This window comes from Engystomops pustulosus, chromosome 4, assembly GCF_040894005.1.
Source record: "Engystomops pustulosus chromosome 4, aEngPut4.maternal, whole genome shotgun sequence".
In the NCBI taxonomy this organism is placed as follows: Eukaryota; Metazoa; Chordata; class Amphibia; order Anura; family Leptodactylidae; genus Engystomops; species Engystomops pustulosus.
The window spans coordinates 164,382,451-164,396,256 of NC_092414.1; the positions used below are offsets into that span (position 1 = coordinate 164,382,451).

Below are 13,806 nucleotides of genomic sequence, written 5' to 3' on the forward strand. Positions count from 1 at the left end.
TTGTTTTCTTTCGGGTTTTTTAAAGCTCCATCGCAGGAGCAGAAAAAAATAAAATTTGTCATATGCCCAAAGGCATAGGGGACTTCATTGACTTATATTGGGCTTCCACCTTATGTCTGCAGAGAGCTGCATCCATAAATGTAGTGGACATGTCAACTTAGGCCACAGATGAAACCTCCAATACATACGTGAGCACCGAGGATAATTTCCCTTGTGGGTATATATTTTCTATGGATTAGTAATGCATAAGATCTGTCACGGAGATCTATATGTGTATATGGTATATATAGTGGCAGTGTTTTATAGATTAATATTGCAGATCCACATCCTGTGCAATGCAAGTTCTAAACTGGAAATAATATAAATTGGTTGGGTTGGTTAAAAATATCAACCTAAAAATAAGCCTTGGGAGCCATAGCTTTATGCCCTAATATTATCCCTCCACCATAATTTCTATTAAATTGAGTAGTGATCGGCCGCAGAAGTTGAGATGGTTCAGTATCGGTGCTTACATAGTAAGTGTTAGGTGTAGAGTGTATTATGTTGTCATCAGATGGTTTTGCAACCCACTCGTTGGTAGTTTACTACGTCCTGAAAGAATGCAACACAATATATTCAGAAGGATTAGATTTTATTGCCCTTCAACCCGTGGGCTGTAAACTCTGTGAGGGGACTTGTATACAGACTGATGCATTAAAATGTCCAATGAACGAAGGAAAAGGATTAAGTGTTCATGTTCATGTTGAATGCAAACAAAAACCCAGGCACTGGCATAATCCACATTTTTGGATTGTTCTACATTTCCATGTAAGTGTTCTAGAGATGCTGGCGAGTAAGTAAGCATCCCCTATGACGTTGGGTATTCGGAGAAATTAATGTAATACCAGACATTATATAAAATCGCTACGAATATATTTTTGCTTGGCTTGTGCTAGGGCTCTGTATTTACTTGTTATTCTTGCACATTTTAAAGTAACCCTGCGTATTTAGGCTTCAACCTGTTATCCGAGACCATGATGGGAAATATAGATGTAGAACTGGTGATTGTGATGTACTGCCCTCACAGTTTTGACTAATGCCCCATGGTAGAAGTACTGCAGCATTAGCTACTGTTATCCGCTCCCACCCTATGTATCTGGACTGTGGGATGGGCCACAGAGGACAAGTCTTGTCTCCTTATGTTTCATTTGAATACAAATTCATGTGTCGCTTATATAAAACTCACATGCTGTCAAATTCCTTCTCGTCCTCCTTGATGGTTGTACTCCTTTATTGGAGTCTAGCTGTGTTTAATTAAACTTTATGGACTTGTATAGACAGGTGTGTGCCTTTCCTAATTAAGACCTCACAGTGCTTGTCAGTGCACATGAGAATCATGTGGTTGAAGGAACTGCCCAAGGAGCTCAGAGACAGAATTGTGGCAAGGCTAGATCTGGCCAAGGTTACAAAAGAAATTCTGCACCACTCAAGGTTACCCTAGTGCACAGTTGCCTCCATAATCCTTAAATGTAAGACCTTTGGGACGACCACAAGTCTTTCTTAACCTGGCTGTCCAGCCAAACTAAGCAAATGTGGGAGAATGGAGCTGAATCACAGAGATAGAGGTGCAACCCTCCACCAGTCGGGGCTTTTAGGACAGTGTGTGCCGGGGAAGCTGCTCCTCAGTGCAAGACCATATGAAAGCTGCATAGAAAAACCACATCAAGGACTCCCAGACTATGAGAAATAAGATTCTCTGGTCTGATGAGAGGAGGCTTGAGCTTTAGGGTGTTAATTCTAAGCCATATGTGTGGAGAAAACCAAGCACTGCTCATCACCTGCCGAATCCCAACAGTTAAAGATGGTGGCAGCATTATGCTACAGGGGTAGGAGGTGGGGGTCCAGCTGCAAGGACCGAAACGACTGGCTGCAATTGAAGCAAGATGAATGCGGTCGAAAACCTCTTCCAGAGTGCTCTGGACCTCAGACTGGGCCAAAGGTTCACCTTCCAACAAGACATTGACCCTAAACTCCCAGCTTAAATCTCTGGAGAGACTTGAAAATGGCGTCCAAAATATGTTCACCATCCAACCTGAGGAAACTGGAGAGGAAGAGGATCCCCAAATCCAGGTGTGAAAAACTTGTTGCATCTTCTCAAGAAGACTCGTGGCTGTACTAGCTCAAAAGCTGCTTCTACTCAATACTGAGCAAAGGGTCTCATTGCTTATGAGCATGTGATGTTTCAGTTTTTAATTGACTAAAATATTTACATTTTTTTTTTCTGTTAAGATTGGGTGCAAAGAGTACATTAATGAGCAAAAAAGGACTTTTTTGATCTTGCCTGCAATAAAAAGTGACTTTTTTAAGTGGTCTGTACCCATACACCCACTGCAAATCTGCAGCACAGTCCTGCAACCCATACACCCACTACATATCTGTAGCAAGATCAGCAACAGAGGTTTTTCACTTTGGACATGACCTTAGGTCCTGCTCCGTATACTATGATTTTGCTCCTTCGTATGATACAACCAACATTTTTAGAATTTTTATTTTTTTTAGATTGGAGATAAGTTTGCCTGTAAACCATGCATGAAAGGGTTACACTTGTCAGTCTGTTCTCGAGGATCATTCTCTAGTATCTTTAACTCTTTCTTTACCTTTCCAATCAGCCTTAATGGGTTAGGCTTTCTCTCCTTACAATTGTGTATTGCTTTTATTGTCTTCTTCATTACCCATTACATGGGAAAACATTTTGTGCCCTAGGTTACAGCCCCTAGCATGCCCTGGCAGTCACTGCTGTTCAAGCGGAAGTGATCAATGGACCATGGAGACACCTTGCCTGTTGGCAAATTGTTCTACAAATTTTTGTCCTAAGGCTACATTCACACTAACGTATGGGGGACGTATATACGACCGACGTATATACGGCCGATATACGTCCCCCATAGGCAGCAATGGGCGCACGGCACCCTACGGGAGCGGTACGATGCCGCACACGTGCGGCACCGTACCGTTCCGTACCCGGGAAAAAGATAGGACCGGTCCTATCTTTTCCCGTAATACGGCGCCGTGCGCCATAGGTTGCTATGGAGAGGAGCGGGGGTGAGCTGCGCTCACCTCCTCCTCATCTCCCCGTACACTGCCGTTGCCCGCTACGGTATGGTACGGGCGGGCAACAGCAATGTGAATATAGCCTTTAAGTAACAAACTTTATTAAACTGTTCATGACCTTATTCATAACTGTTCATCAAGTTGTGTTGAATTTGGAGAAGAAAGCACAATGAAAAGAAATCTCTTCATTGTTCAGTACATTATTGATCAAACTTTTTTGAGTCCCATGTGGCCACGTAGCATGATTAACATGTTAAGTGTGTATGAATCGACCCAAGAGGAAAATGGTAATAAACAATAGATAGAAATCCTGCTGGATGGTAATGTGGGAGCCAGGCTCAGAATACAGCGATAATACTCGGCTACATGTCATAAACCATCACATTTCCTATCACACTAGGAGGGTCATTACTTACATTCCAGAGCCGGCAGACTCTCTACCTTTTTAGGAGCCTATGCCTGAAAGGGGTTATGGCCTCTGAACAGTGTAAAAGCTTCTGCGACTAAAACTGAAAGGATACTGGACATGCTAAAAATATCAAGCTTTTTCCCCATTGTCTTGTATTCTCTGAGTTCTATTGACTGTAAGCAGCTGGAGAGCAGGCTTTGGCGATGGTCGCTCTTTCAGAGCGCTGTTTATCTGTCGGTACAGCGATGTGTATGGAGAGCTTTGATCGGCAAACAATTCTGTATGTTCCAAACGCATTAACGTACAGCAGAAATACCCGGCTACTGAATAGACAAGTACATTAGCCTACACGATTCACAGCCTGTGCATCACGCAAAGGGGATGGAATCATTTCTCGAGGCCTAATTGCTTCTGTCCTTGTTTTCCACTTCCCCCTCCTTTTTCTTCTCCCTCTTTTTTTTTTTTTTTTTTTTTTTATATTGTAAAACAAAAATAATTCAGCCATTTAGTAAATAAAAGTACCAGGCAGTCTTCCTAAACATGCAGATATTCCCTGCTGGCTTCGGCGCCGTATAGTTCAGAGATGTAGCCTTGTGGTGTTCTGATGTCGGTATGAAAAGATTTCTGCATGTGGCCATAAATTTTCGGTGCTTCCTTTTCCCTCTTTTAGTTAATATTTATTACACCTGTCACTTTGGAGAAGCGCACCACTGTAGGAGTAGAGGCAGGCATGGCATGTGTCCCATCCCATACAACGCAGAGCAGTCATTGCCACAGCTGCCTGTTGTGTTTTACTGGCGTGTATTTTATTATTTTTACTTTTAGTCACTGTTGGGATGACAGAGGGAATTATACCATAAATCCACATACCTTCTCCGAGCCTCCATAGATCGAAAGCAAAGCAAGAGATATGAGCCATATAAAGGAAGATGTTGTTATTCCTGATGTGCACTCTATGGTGTAGGGGTTAAAACTAGGAATTTAAAAATCTTAAAAGAACGTAAAAATAAGCAAAAATAATCCAAAGTAATACGGATGACCATGAAAATCATAAATGCCAGTATTGGGCACCAGTAATTTGCTGATATGTTTTTGAGAGCGCCTACACCTAAGATTGTCCTACATTTTTCTTTTATCAATTACATTGCAGATGATGAATAATGGAAGGCATGATAGTTGTGTTAAGAGCCATAAACCACTTTTGAAGTTTTTTTTCATTACTGTGAACTTGTACAATACTAATATCATGACCTATTTTGTCACAAAAAGCCAAAGAGCAAGCCAAGAGAAATGGTAACTGGAGTCAATACATGACGCAGGTCTTGAATGATTGATTCTATAAAACTGCAACCCAACACCTGTACTTTCCACATCTTCCAATGTAAGCCGAGCTACGATATACTCTTGAATAGCTTGATTTTCCATCTTGAAACGCCCATGAATTATGTTTTGTAGACACCGGCCTACAATTCTTTTCAATGTACATCTTGGATGTTTGTTGCTTCAACCTTGGACTGATTGTTGATGACCTAGTAGAGACTTACTAGGTTGTCAACAAATGTTGAAAGATTAACAATGTTTTTGGAAATACTGATCCCAATAGAGTCCCAGTGCTTTTAGAAATGCCTTTGTGTCCCTTTGCTCGTTGATAATTGAGAGCTTTCTACTCTTCTATTCCGGGCATAAAGTTGTCATAATAACTTTGCGGCGACTACTCTACTTAATGCTCAACCATATCATTTAGTCGCAACTCTTTGCTTAAGTGATAAAAGGCGTCTGTCAAATGAAAATTGCCCTATATACGAACTAAACACTAGTTAGTAGAATAATACCATGAAAACGCGTTTTGGCCAGTAAAAGTCTGATTGCCAAGAAAATTTACAAAACGCAACACAGGAAGTGAGGTCCACTGGAAAGATGAAGCGACTTCACGAGTTCTGAGACCACTCATTGAATGACTGCCCTGGAACTTCTGGTAGGAGCAATCCTGAAAATCGGACGTAGCTAAGCAACGCAGGAACCCCTTTAATGCTTTCAAGTTGTTAGGTTTTGTATAATAAATTCATTGTCCTTAACTTTTTTGGATTTAAAAATTCTTCATAAGGCCAAGATTGCGCATAGCAGGAGATAGGCAGGTTTAGTAGGCTAATCTGCATATGGGTTAAAAGTTTATTTTCTATGCAATTAGACCTCTGTCCACAAACTGTTTTGGACAACGGTTTCAGTTTGTATAAGGCCGGCTGCACACACATTTTGTCCTGTGGGAATGGACCTGTGTTCTGGTCGAATCCCACAGACTAAACACCGTGCAGTGGACAGGAGTCCCTGCATCATACAGCAATATAATGCAAGGACGCTGGTTTGGCTTGAAGAGGGGGGTTCTTGCATCAAATTTCTGTATGATGCAAGTATGCCGATCCACTGCATTGTGTTCTGTCTGTTGGCCAGACATGTTTATGTGCAGCCGCCCTTGTAAATTTATTGGGCAGTAAGGAGATCACTCTACTTTTAGACAGTTTTCTGGCTCTCTGACAGCTAGCTTGATAAAAGGGGCGTTGACTTGCAATAAAAAGGTCCGCACGGCAAAAACGCTCCTGAACCGACAGAATGTTGTCCTAACTTTCTGGCATAAAATAAGCCAACTATTAGGAGGTGCAGAGTACAACGAGAGTGTCTTATACCAGGACAGATCACCCAGCACAGCCACTGGTGCAGAATAAGACTGTCTAGTCTAACTTTTATATTCATCTGCTCCAGTGTTGTTAACTTGGATTCTGGTTGTAATGCACAAAATATTTCACAGCTCTGTATCAAGTTCAGTTTTATTAAGCTGGTTGGGATGGTAACATCATTAGTCTAGTAAGCATGAGCATTTTTTCTCATTAGCTAATCTATTTATGGTGGTATTTTACTTTGTTGCTTTAGAATAGTAACCGCCTTTACTATCTTGACATTTTCTACATATTTATGTTCCCTTTGTAGGTGTAATAATAGAATATTGTTTTTGTGTCTGTCTACACTTGCTCTCATGGGGTGAAGAAGGAAGGCTTTGTGATCAGTAGTTCTGTATGTGTATAGTAACGTTTTTACGTCTCCATCTCTTGCAGATTTTTGGGGATTATTATCATTTTCATCATCGGGCTGTGGTGAAGCGATCCTTATCACCTCATAGAACCAGACATGTCCAGCTAAGCAGAGATCCTCAGGTAAGACTTAATTTCTTACAAATGGTTTGTCATATCTTTCTAAAAGAGATTCCATTTTACCATAACGATGGTGGCACCTCCTGGGTTCCAGCTGTTCTCTAATTCATGGTCCTTGATACTCATAAGTGCAATTGCTGGCCTCTATGGTGACTCATCTCAACTAGGACTGAGTGGTCATACCCGGTGTATATAATAAAGAAGTATGGAATTTGTTCTATTGGCTGGACAACTACAATGGAAGGCTCCTTAAATGGAGTCAGTCACCACGATTTGCCAACCTGAACTGTTGTGAGGGCTGTGCCCACACTTGCCACCCGTTCCTTTGTTTTTATTGTCTAGCTGCTCCTTCCATGAACAAAACTTCACTTTTGAAATGTGCAAATTCGGTTGAAGTGCTTTAGCAGACCACTTGTCGCTGAAGAGGGAAGGTTGTGAAGGTGCTGGGTGTGGGTGGCGGCAATATAGCAGAGGGTGTTGATATTGCTGTGGAGCTAGAGCCCCGAGGTGCTCTGCTAATGCCACTAAAAGCACGTCAGTCGCATTTGCATATAAATAATAATAAAATAATTCTTTAAGTCACATCTTATTCTGCAATATTTTACAAAATTGTGGGTTACATACTGTACATAAACAAAATAAGATGTTAGAGTAATAACCTGGACATATGAAACAGTCAGAGGGAGGACCCTGCCCACAAGAGCTTACAATCTATGAATATTATCCGTGTCCAGTCTTTGCATTGAAGGAGCAGCAGGCCAATAAAAACAAAATGTGTGGGCATAGCCCTTATTAACATAGCATGGAGTTCAGGCCAAGTTTGTAACTTGGTATCTTAAGTCGGATGTATTTGGAGGACAACCATACTTTGTCTACAGGAGAGAAGACAGGAGGAGCTCGACGTTTCTTATCAGCCTGGGTTTTGGTACGGTTCGTAGCTCGTAGAAGGGACTGGCGGGTCTGGTCCCAAATAGACTTGAGGTCCTGCACCAAATCCTCTAGGGCAGGGACATCCGAGGAAGTAGACAGTGGGAGAGGCAGGCGAGGAATACGTCCATAGACCACAAAGAACGGAGCCGAGCCAGTAGACCCCGAATCCAAGGAATTGTAGGAGAACTCCGCCCAAGGTAGTAGGTCAGCCCAGTTGTCCTGACGGGCTGAGACAAAGTGACGAAGGTAGCAGCCCAAAATCTGGTTCACCCTTTCCACTTGACCATTAGACTGCGGGTGGTATGCAGAAGACACATTTTGCAACGTTGAATGTCAATGACTTACATTCTTGTCCAAATCTTGGTCATTTTAGACTTTTGTAAACTTAGAAACAGCTGCGTTTCCCGTATGTCATGGGAAGTTTCACATAAGGCATTGTTTTTATAGGATTGTTTCCTACATCTGCTATGTAAATGGTGACATTGGATTTTCCATGCTCCAAACAAAATGCTGCATGTGATGTTTCCCTATCTTGCTATAGACTAGGGCCTGTTATAACCAATGTGGACGCAAATGCATTACATTATTTGTAAGTGTCTGAACACCACCAATTTATTAGAATGCAGCCATGCTGGCACCATTTTGCTTTGATATACATACATGGTTTTGTTGTTTTTTTTATCCTAGCTTATATGTGGGATTTACTTCCATTGATACCAAGACTCTTAATCTGATTGCTTCGGATAATGTAAGGGCTTGTATCATTAATTTCCCTGTCTCATTCAGTGAATTCAGGATTGTGAGATACTAGTTAATCTGACAATTTGTTTTTAGAGTCTTAAATTAAATCCATGGAAGAGGACACTGACAAAATGCTGGGTCGCTACAGTGGCCATACAAAGCTGCAGATCGTGTTGGGAAGCAGCCATGGAGATCTGTGTAATTATCTTTGTGTGCTGTTATTAGCAGGAATGTGAAAAATACATTTATATTCTAGGACTGTAGCTGGACTTGAGCACTCCTGCTGAACATCCTACATTATTTCAACCTTACCAGTACATATATTGGTCTTCTGGTCCTGTTAAAATCTGTAGGTTCATCCTTCCTTTACTCTTGCATTAGGCCTCATGCACACAATGGGGACCTCGGCCAGATCACAGTACCCATAGACATCTATGGCATTCGGGCACAGTGCTGTCTCACCACAACATGACCGTGCACAGGAACATATAGGGAAAATATGCAAAGTTTTCCAGGTTGGCATAAGGAAAAAAGCAGCTCCCTTGACATAAAGCCTGACCTTTAGGAAATCTTATGACATGATGCGGAATTAAAACCAAGCCAGTATATCTATACCAGAAGGAACATATTCCCAACTGTAGACAGCGCTGTTTCGACCTGATTGGGTCTCCTCAGTACAGTGTATAGAAGATAAAGTGGGGACAGGAGACAAAAAAAGGGCGCTGGATGTGTAGGTTAACTCAGGATAGCTATATATCTATAATTTGTATAGGTGTACACTCACCTTGTTGAGTTGCGCAAAATGGCACAACACATATAGCAGGTATTGTTAAAATTGGAGCAGTCTGCAGCCTCTTGGGGTTCCGGTGGGTTTACCCGTCCGGTGTGGGAACAGTGAGTTTCTCCGATATGGGTTTCTATTGGATATCCCCAATTGGGGATATCCAATAGAAACCCATATCGGAGAAACTCACTGCTCAGTACCATGTAGGGAACTGGTTTGGATGAGTGAGAGGCTTGTGACTAGGGTCGGGAAATAAGAATTCTCCTTACTTTGATAATTAAGGCCATCATCTAGGCTTCTGGAGTCTTATAGCCATGAATATATATACTGGTTTGGTTTTAATCCTGCATCATGTCATGTGGCCTTTGTAGGTCATGCTTGATGTCAAGGGAGCTGCCTTACAAGGTAGCTAAAAGAGGAGTAGTTTTCCTTATCCCATCCTGGAAAAATTAGCACATTTTTCCAGAATCCCCCTAGTGGAGCATCCATGGCTATAAGACTCCACACGCCTACACGGCTGCCTTAAAGGGAACCTGTCACCAGGGACCTCATTTTCACTAAAGACAGGTTGCAGAAGCCCATCACACCAGCAGTGTAAATATGCCTCTCTGCCTTTTCTAAGCATTTGCATTACAATATAATTGTGTGTTATAGCTTACTCTTGCTCCCTGACAAAATCCTGGGGTAGTCACAGGGGCTGGACTTTAATTTGGATGCATTTCAAAAAACAACATGTGGCTTGTCTGTGTTACCCACTCCTCAGAGCTTGGCCCCCACCTTTGTGCTCATGTCTAGCTCCACCTCCTGCTTCTTCTCAGAGGTCACAGCCTGGTCAACCTGAAATCAGTTGGGGAGGGACAAGCTGAACAGGAGCACAAACATGGAGACAGCCTGCAGCTCAAACAGGTCACATGTTGATGTTTTTGCTCACCCCTCCTTTCCAGTGCACCTGGCTGGATGCTTGTCCGGGCGAGCATCCGTTGGTGTGCATGAGGCCTAAGAGTACAAAGAATCTCAATTTATTCCAATTTTTACCAGTCCATCCAAAGATTATTGCCATGATAATTCTATTCCTCATAATAATAGACGACTGAATGCTCTTATACAAGCAGAATGCTCTTGTGGGAACGTGGTACATCCGTGGAAGACTGCCACACAGATGGCGTGAGCCTGCCTGACATGTGTAATAATCTGTTCCAAGGATATTGGGAGCGCTCTTATTTACACTCGCCCACGCTTCTTTTTCATCATAATCCATGGAGAAGTCTCTGACTACATCACATTAACTCAGCTGTCACTTTCACACTCTGTGCGAGAGGTCAGGAACATTGATTTAGTTTATTTTCTGTAATGTGTTTCTGCTCTGAAAACCGGCCCCCATCTCTCGGCACTCTCACGGTGCTCTGTGCCCCCATTGTCCTGGCCAGGGGTTGTGCGCAAGCACACGGACTCATCAGACGGATCTCGGCAAGCATCTGTCTTTGTTTATTTGCTGATACATGTGTACTGTAAGGATCTTTTCCATTAGACTGCCAATTTGTGCTTGCTGACCTCTTCCAAGAGGTCTTCATTCATCTATTTATAATATCCTTTTTTTTGTGCTCGCCAAGGCGGTGTGACTGTAATAAGTAATTTTGCTGATTAAAACAGACAATTCCTATCGGTTCTGGTTACATGAAGAGCGTTTCCTTTTGAAAAGCGTTTCACTTTTTTTTTTTTTTTTTTTCCTTTTCCTCTCCAGCGAGAAGCATTGAGGTTTTATAGGGAATCGGGCCATATAAAGTAATGGGAGAGGGTTTTTAATCTTTGCAACACTGAATCCTGCTGGGAGTAGATAAACTGTAGGTAATCGACTTTTCTCGTTTTAACCCTTTTGTTCCGTCTTCTCTAATGGCTAAAGCAACATTTTGGATCAATTTTTTTTTATCAGCCCATCGATGTAATTGACTTTTAGAAAAAACCCGCAATCATTCTAAAGTAAAGGTCTTATTGATTTTAAGCGTTGTAGTATGTTTAACTGGGAGCGTATGTGTTTAATCTGGGACAAGCAGTCCCAGAGATACTCATGTTTTTATGTATGATATCATAATTGCTCAAAGAATCTGTGCTGGGAACTAGAACATACTTTTATCTCATTAGACGATGATTTCAGGATTCTTCAGAGTATAGCAGGCTGGGAAACGTCTGCGGAGATGCAGCTGTTAGTGCGGTAAAGCTCTAGTACACTACATTTACTTTACTCCAGTGAAGATCCATTTTATGCCCTCAAAGGTGTTATCCGAGTTTAGTTAAAAAAAAAAAAAAAAAAAAGAAATTTCATGAAAGAGCAGAACTAATCGCAATACAAGAAAAAACCTGTTATAGAGTGGAACGGTACCATGCGGCATAGGAACACTTAGCTTATTCTGATGTAAAATTTTATTGAAAACTGTTTAAAGAGAACCCATCAGGCAAAATAACCCCCCCTAAACAAAATATATATTCATAAACTGCCATTAGAGAGCATTGCCTCTATCCCTTCATTGTCCCTCTTCATGCCTGTAAACCTAAGCATTGAGGTCCTAAAGCTGTATGCAAATGACCTGTGAAATGTCCAATGAAGTATTGGCATATTCAAGCTGTCCACCTTATTCATGAGTGGGAGGCACAGCCACACCCCCAGTGCATGACTGACAGCCTGTATAATGATGATGTGAGGCTGTATAATGATGTGCTTGCTGGTGGCCACGCCCCCTGCAGCCTGTGTGTGCATGTGTGTGTGTATAGTAGAGATACAACAGCTCCAGGCAGCCATGTTATAGCAGAACATGTCAGGTACTTGTGTAGCTGATGTCTGTGTCTCTCACCTGTGTATTAGGAGGATGCAGCATGTCAACAGATGCAGCACACACTCTAGCAATGCTTTACTATACATTACACACAGACATGAGCAGGGGGAGGAGAGGGGAGGGTTAACAGGGGTGACATCACTGCCTCTGACCATGTGACCAGCCTCATTTACATGATAAAGAAAATATGATTTTATAATGATTAATGTATGAATTGACTAGATAAAGACTGGGATGGGATCCTTGTGAACTGCTCCAACAGGTAGAGGTGACAGGACAAGTGACACAGACCTGATGACAGGTCTCCTCCTTTAACCTTAATCTTCAGCTTTTACTGACTGATGCTGGAAATGGCAGAAATTGATATAGGACTGGCAAGTTGTTCTGACCAAGGCCAACTTGCACAACTGTTGGTATTCATGTACTGGTCTAGATGTCCAGCCTGGAGTTCAGGTCAGATTGCCCTGAAGTTAGGTCTAGTTCACAGACTGAACAAATAGACAATTGCAATAAAAACTAATGCAGATGGTGCTCAGTAGGGCTGAAAATGAATGAAAGCGCAGATAACCAATATAAATATTCTTGAGGGTAAATAAAGCTGCTCATAAACTGGAAGTCAGCTGTAATTTTAGCCCGGTCTAGATCCAGTGGTCCACAAGACACACTTGCTACCTAAGCACAGGATCAATGTTGAGCGTCAGTCTTGAGACAACCTGTGTACTTCTGCCCCCATTGCATTGGTGCCTTTTAGTACTTACCTGGACATCCACAGAATTTCATGAATATTTTCTAAACTAACAAAGTATATGAATAACTATGGATTGTATTAAGTATTTAGTAAAAATGTTGTTCAAATGTGCACAGAAACTGTAACATTGCCTCTTACTTACTACTCAAAAAGGTTAAGTAGTGTCCTCTCTATCGGAGATATGACCCTGTATAGAGAAGCGTAATAGATGAATATAATAATGTCTGAGAAGAGATGGCCTAACACTATCTGGCACCATAAAGAATCGGTTCCATAGAAGAAATAAATGAATCCCCCTCTGCGTTTGGTGTACATCACAGAGCGATCAGACTCTGGAGTGAGCTGCGTTATTCGTGTTGAGTATATATCTTACTGGCTGAGATATGCTAGAAGCTTCACCAAGATTGTCCTGTTCAACACATAACAGGCCTGGATGACTCCTCGCCAGGGCTAGGCTCACACAAATTGGTTTGGAGAGAAAATCCTATCTGAAGCTAAGACACAAATGACAGCATCCAGCAAGCAGGGATGCAAGCCGGACCATAGAACAGATGGGATTAAGCTCTTTTGTAGTTGAACATTTTTACAAACTTCATATAAACCGATAAAACTAGATAATATAAAACTAACTAATCAAATAAAAATGTTAGGGAAATGCTTCCTGTGTAAGCAGATAATCACTGCTTAGCAACACTGATTAGACTTCCTTATTTATCGGATGACATAGAAGTCTGTGATGAAAGACAGTGACTGCTGGGTATGAAATATAAAACATAACTTTTAATGATCCTCAAAACCAACTATACCTGATCTGTTTCATATTCAACACAATAAAAACAGTATTTAAAGGTGCATGTATGTAATGATACAATGGCTTATTTTGTCTTTGGTTTACACCTGAATATGTTTTGTCACCGAAAATAAATGAAATGGGCCAACCAGATCAATGTGAGGACACTTTAGGGATCAGTACACATTATGCTCATGTTCACACGTTTCTCATTTCATCAGGACATCCAGAGGGGTAGTAGGCAAGTTCCCCGAATTTGGCTCTGTTATACAAGGGCAGTTCT

The 13,806-nt window shown here is 41.7% G+C and overlaps 1 protein-coding gene across 4 annotated transcripts in view; it reads left to right on the forward strand.

Annotated features, from left to right (window-relative positions):
* The window catches only part of FURIN (furin, paired basic amino acid cleaving enzyme), a 123,042-nt gene that overhangs the window by 52,357 nt on the left and 56,879 nt on the right, over positions 1-13,806 (forward strand). For all 4 annotated transcript variants that reach the window (XM_072148411.1, XM_072148414.1, XM_072148412.1 and 1 more), the window contains exon 3: positions 6,607-6,705. In XM_072148411.1, the coding sequence (XP_072004512.1) occupies positions 6,607-6,705 (99 nt within the window). The remainder of the gene's footprint in view (positions 1-6,606; positions 6,706-13,806) is intronic.